We start from the raw sequence: 5,705 nt of genomic DNA, 5'->3' as shown, positions 1-5,705 counted from the left end.
AACAAATCAATATTATTACTTGCCAAAAGGATATCATCAATGTAAAGAACAAGTATAATAAAATTCCTCCCACTCATTTTGAGGTACACACATTGATCTACCTGATTTTTGATGAAGTTGCGTTTCTTCATTACTTCATCAAATTTTAAGTACCATTGACGAGAAGCTTGCTTAAGCCCATAAATAGATTTCTTGAGTTTACAAACTAAGTGTTCTTGGCCTTCAGATATAAAACCTTGAGGTTGAGCCATGAACACATCTTCATGTAAATCTCCATTAAGAAATGCAGTTTTGACGTCCATTTGGTGCAACTCCAAGTCAAAATGAGCTACTAAGGCCATTATGATCCTTAGGGAGTCTTTTCTCGATACAGGAGAAAAGGTTTCCTTATAATCAATGCCCTCCTTTTGAGTATACCCTTTAGCGACCAAACGAGCTTTATATCGATCAACATTTCCATTTGGGTCAAGTTTAGTCTTAAAGACCCACTTGCATCCAACGGGTTTTGTACCCTTTGGCAGTTCAGCAAGTTCCCAAATGTCATTTTTGCTCATTGAGTTCAACTCATCATTCATTGCTTCCCTCCAATGAGCTGATTGGTCACAAGTAATGGCTTCTTCATATGAAGTAGGGTCATCACATTTTCCTAAGTCAAAATCAGCCTCATTCAAATAGGTATAGTAATCGTCAAAATTTGTGGGCTGCCTTTGTCGTTGTGACCTGCGCAACGGCTGTTGAGTTTCTTGTGGTTCAACATTAGTCACGGGGTTAGGTTCATCTTCCTCGACATTATTTGGATGATTATCAGAAGTTAAGTGATCATTCGAGGTGTCAAGTGGCGTATTAATCGGGATGGGCACATGAATTATCGTTGTCTCATCTCGAGCCTCTTGAAGCTCAATTCTTCTAAATGAACCACTCCCACTGTTGTTAGCATTCTCAAAAAACTCAGCATGGCATGTCTTGACAATTCTGGTACTGTGAGACGGGCAATAAAATCGGTAACCCTTTGATCGTTCTGGATACCCAATGAAGAAGCAACTAATGGTTTTTAAGTCCAGTTTTTGTAACTGGGGATTGTATATCTTTGCTTCGGCTGGACATCCCAAAACCCGTAGATATCGTAAGCTAGGTTTCCTTCCTGTCCAAATTTCATATGGTGTTTTTGGGACAGACTTTGAAGGAACTCTATTAAGGATGTGAACAGCCGTTTTCAATGCCTCAGTCTAAAGAAATCCGGGAAGGTTTGAATTTGCTAACATACTTCGAACCATGTCCATAAGGATGCGATTTCTCCTCTCAGCAACACCATTTTGCTGAGGGGTACCAGGCATGGTATATTGGTTAATAATCCCATGATCTTTGCAAAAGTCAAAGAAAGACCCGGGAGTTTGACCAACATCTGTATGTCTACCATAATATTCACCTCCCCTATCCGATCTTACCACTTTAATTTTGCGGTCAAGTTGATTTTCAACTTCTGCTTTAAAAGTTTTGAACATTTCAAGTGATTCGGATTTTTCATTAATTAAGAACAGGTACATATAACGTGAGTAATCGTCAATGAAGGTAATGAATAAATTATTACCACCAATGCCTGAAGGAAAAGGTCCACATATGTCAGTATGTACTAGTTCTAGTAATCCAGTACTTCGTGTGGCACCTTTCTTATTTCCTTTGGTCAATTTTCCCTTTATGCATTCTACACATTTTTCAAAATCGGAGAAATCAAGATTAGGTAGAACTTCATCTTTCACGAGTCTAGTCATCCTGTCTCGTGAAATATGGTGTAAACGTTGATGCCATAACTTTGATGAAGTTTCGAGATATTGTTTTCTCTTATTTTGACTTACCATCTCATTAACATTAAATGATAAAATAGATTTCGAGAACTGGTTATCTAAACACAACTTAAAGAGGTTTCCCTCGAGACAACCAGTACCAACAATGCGGGAATTTAAACTAATATATACTTTATTGTATCCAAACGTAAATATATAATCATCAATAATTAGCTTAGATACAAATATTAAGTTTCGAGTCATGCTCGGTACATAAAGAGTTTCATAAAGATTCAAACAGAAGCCACCCTCTAAAATTAATGAAAGGGTTCCAACAGCTTCAACATTTAAATCAACTCCATTCCCGACTTTAACCATTCATTGGTCTCTTTCCAATCTCCGGATTGTACAGAATCCCTTTAAAGAATTAGAAATGTGTACCATGGATCCAGAGTCAATCCACCACGAATTAATAGGGACATTAACATTAAAAGTTTCATTAATCATAAAAGATTCAAATATACCTTTCTTTGCTAACCGTTCCTTGAATTTCGGACAGTCCCTTTGAATATGCCCATTCTTACGGCAAAATTTGCATTTTGGATCGTCTTTGAATGAGTTAGTAATTGAACCTGTTTTCTGGACTTTATTTGGAGTTCTATTATCTCCACTTGAACCTTTGCCCTTCCATGAACCCTTTCTCTTTTTGTAGTTTGTAGTAGCAATGTGAGCAACATCAGGTTTTTCTACTTTAAGGCGTTCTTCCTCTTGCACACACATGACAATCAATTCGCTCATTGTCCATTTCTCCTTTTGCGTATTATAATTGATCTTGAAAGGACCAAACGACATAGGGAGAGATGTCATAATGAAATGAACTAAAAAACCTTCACTGATTTCCATGTTCATGCCTTTCAGTTTGTTCGCCATATCACTCATCATCATAATATGCTAACGTACACCACTAACCTCATCATACTTGGTAGTCAACATTTTGAGGATCAAAGTACTTGCATGGGCTTTTGAAGTCCCTTTAAATTGTTCCTCAACGGAGTTTAAGTATTCCTTTGCATTCTCAGAGTCAGGAATGGCTCCTCGAATAGCAACGGATATGGAGTTCTTGTTGATCATGAGACATATGCGGTTAGAGCGCTCCCACTGTTCATAAGCACGTTTCTGATCTGATGTACTAGCATCAGTAAGTGTAACGGGAGGATCAATACGAAGTGCATGATCGAGATCCATAACTCCGAGAGTAAGTTTCACTTGATCTCTCCATGTTGAAAAGTTAGTACCAGTTAACGGTTCAATTTCGGATAAGTAACCCGTATTAGAAGTTAAGGTAGATGCTGAAATAGATTGACAATTAAATGTATGTTCAAATAAGGCTAATAAATAATAAATGGGATATAAAGAAATAAAGTCAAGTGTATTAATATAACATAAAACCTATTATGAACACCAAAATAATAGGCAATAAGATGTCGTGCTCAATTATTAACCTCACGTTGGTTTAGTTGATAATTGAGTCATTAGACATCTTTAAACAGACTAAGCATGCATGCATATCACATATCACCATTGGGCAGAAACGTAACATGCATGCTAATTATGCTTAATATATATGTATTTTATTGTTCAAGTTAACACACAAATAGCCGTTGGGTTCATTGAGTGAAAACTTAAACAATTGTGTAAAATGGTATTACTTATACTTATACATTAATTGAGAAGACCATTCGTTGGACTGGTTATCTTTATCAATCTACAAGTACCATTTTAAAATTTAAGTTTCTCAGAAATTATGGACTTGCTAATTTCCCAAACAACTGATCATATGCAAAATTTGTAACACCCATCAAATAATAGATCACTCGTGCGTAGATTATCAAACACGAGCCACTAATTCATACGTAGATTATCAAGTTATATTACCTAGAATATTAAACAACAGTACAATATAACATTAACATAACATTGTACTGTAAACACATATCCATTTAAATTAAAATCCTACTGTGAATTAATCAATGACAGTAAGTTGTACATGAATTCATAATAGTGGCAGGAGATCATTAACCACTAATTATAATTAAACATTAATCTTAACGTGTGTAGTCAAATATTAATTTATCATCAAGGCATTCTTTATCAATTTTCCAAACAAATAGAAACACCAACAAATATGCAGTTATCATCGGCAATTCATGAATTGAATCCATCCATCAATTGATGGAATTTATAATAATTAATGTAAACATCAATCTTAAATTCTAACAATTAACTTTACAACCATTAATTTAATTAATGTAAATTGACACCATATATGAATCGGTCACAATTAATATTAATTTCAATACTTCAATTAACTTCAATACATTGTCGGTTTTCAATACATTAATTAAAACATGAAAACATCCCACAATTAATATCATCAAATAACCAATTACTTTTGGCATCGTAATCGTAAGATCATCATAATTCAAAATAAATGTTTCTTTATTGATTCAAACATACAATTCGGATTACATATTATTAATTGCTCATGATACCACATGTTGATTAATTTATCATCATACAGGATCAATCAAACATATGTAATCACAAATTAATAATATGAACATTAAAGTAAAACTTACTTGATGGAAGAATTGTTGTGCAATTAGGGTTTGATGATGAAGCCATGATCTCAAGGATTGATCAATTCTTGTAGTAATATCAATAATCCAATGGAGGGATTATGTCTCTCAAATTATGGTGTTCCAGAGAGAAAAACGTGATTTGATATTATACAGGAAATATGACCACACCCATAATTTATAGTTATAACAGTTATTCCATCAATAACTGTCAAATATTAGTTAGGGTACATCTTGTCATTTATTTAAAGTTTAGGGGATAAATTAATAAATGGTAATATGGCCACATATAAATTACGGGTCTAACAGTGTACACTTATGATCAAGCTTAAAGGTCTCTCAAAAGACATCTTCCCCAAGTACATGCTGACTATAAATGTTGAAGCTAAGCAAATACTGCAAAAACAATCAAGAAACATCTGTAAGAGCCACTAACTATCCGAAAATTCAAACTAGCGACCTAGTTACTAGAATTGGCGGCCCAATTACTAAAACTGGCGACCCAGTTACTAGAACTGGTAACCTGGTTACTATAACTGGGTTACATATAGTTACTGATGTGATGACCCGAAAATTTCTGATCAAATTTAAACTTAATCTTTATCTGATTTCGACACGATAAGCAAAGTCTGTTAAACTGAATCTCAAAATTTTGAACTGTTTTATATATGCATTTGACTTTCGACCGTTCCCGACGATTCACGAACAATTTTCTATAAATAAATATGTATACATATATAAATGTAAGTATATATATAATAAAGTGAAATTATAAAATATAAATATTTGAATAAAATATGTAAAATATGATATAAAATAATTAAGTTGTTAATAAAATAAATATATATAAATAGATATATGATATTATTATAAATCTATGTAGTTATAGATATAAAAGATTTCTATATTGAAGTATTTATAAAATATATAAATAATAAATATTCAATAGATGTAGTCATATAGTATATGATGTAAATTGTAATATAAAAATATAAAAGTAACTATAAGTTAATTATAATTATTATATGATTATTATTATATTCATTATCATAATATCATTATTAATATTAATATCAATATCATTAAAGTTATAATACTGAAGTTGTTATATTTGATTTGTTAATATCATTATTATTGTCACTAGTAGTAAAGTTGTAATTTTAACCATATGATTAATATTAGTAATATTATTAAATATTATTATTATTATCATTTTCATTAAGGATTATTATTATTATAAATTATTATTATTATCATTATTATCATTATCCTTAATAATAATAAT

The 5,705-nt window shown here is 32.2% G+C and overlaps 1 protein-coding gene across 1 annotated transcript; it reads right to left on the bottom strand.

Annotated features, from left to right (window-relative positions):
- Positions 1-2,732: 2,732 nt before the first annotated feature.
- Positions 2,733-4,466, bottom strand: LOC139890188 (uncharacterized). The gene is made up of 2 exons (XM_071873084.1): positions 4,421-4,466; positions 2,733-3,130 (listed from the first exon to the last, which is right to left on the bottom strand). The coding sequence occupies exons 1-2, from the start codon at positions 4,464-4,466 to the stop codon at positions 2,733-2,735; spliced, it is 444 nt and encodes a 147-aa protein (XP_071729185.1).
- Positions 4,467-5,705: the final 1,239 nt, after the last annotated feature.

This window comes from Rutidosis leptorrhynchoides, chromosome 2 (assembly GCF_046630445.1).
Source record: "Rutidosis leptorrhynchoides isolate AG116_Rl617_1_P2 chromosome 2, CSIRO_AGI_Rlap_v1, whole genome shotgun sequence".
In the NCBI taxonomy this organism is placed as follows: Eukaryota; Viridiplantae; Streptophyta; class Magnoliopsida; order Asterales; family Asteraceae; genus Rutidosis; species Rutidosis leptorrhynchoides.
This window is presented reverse-complemented; position numbering and strand designations above follow the sequence as displayed.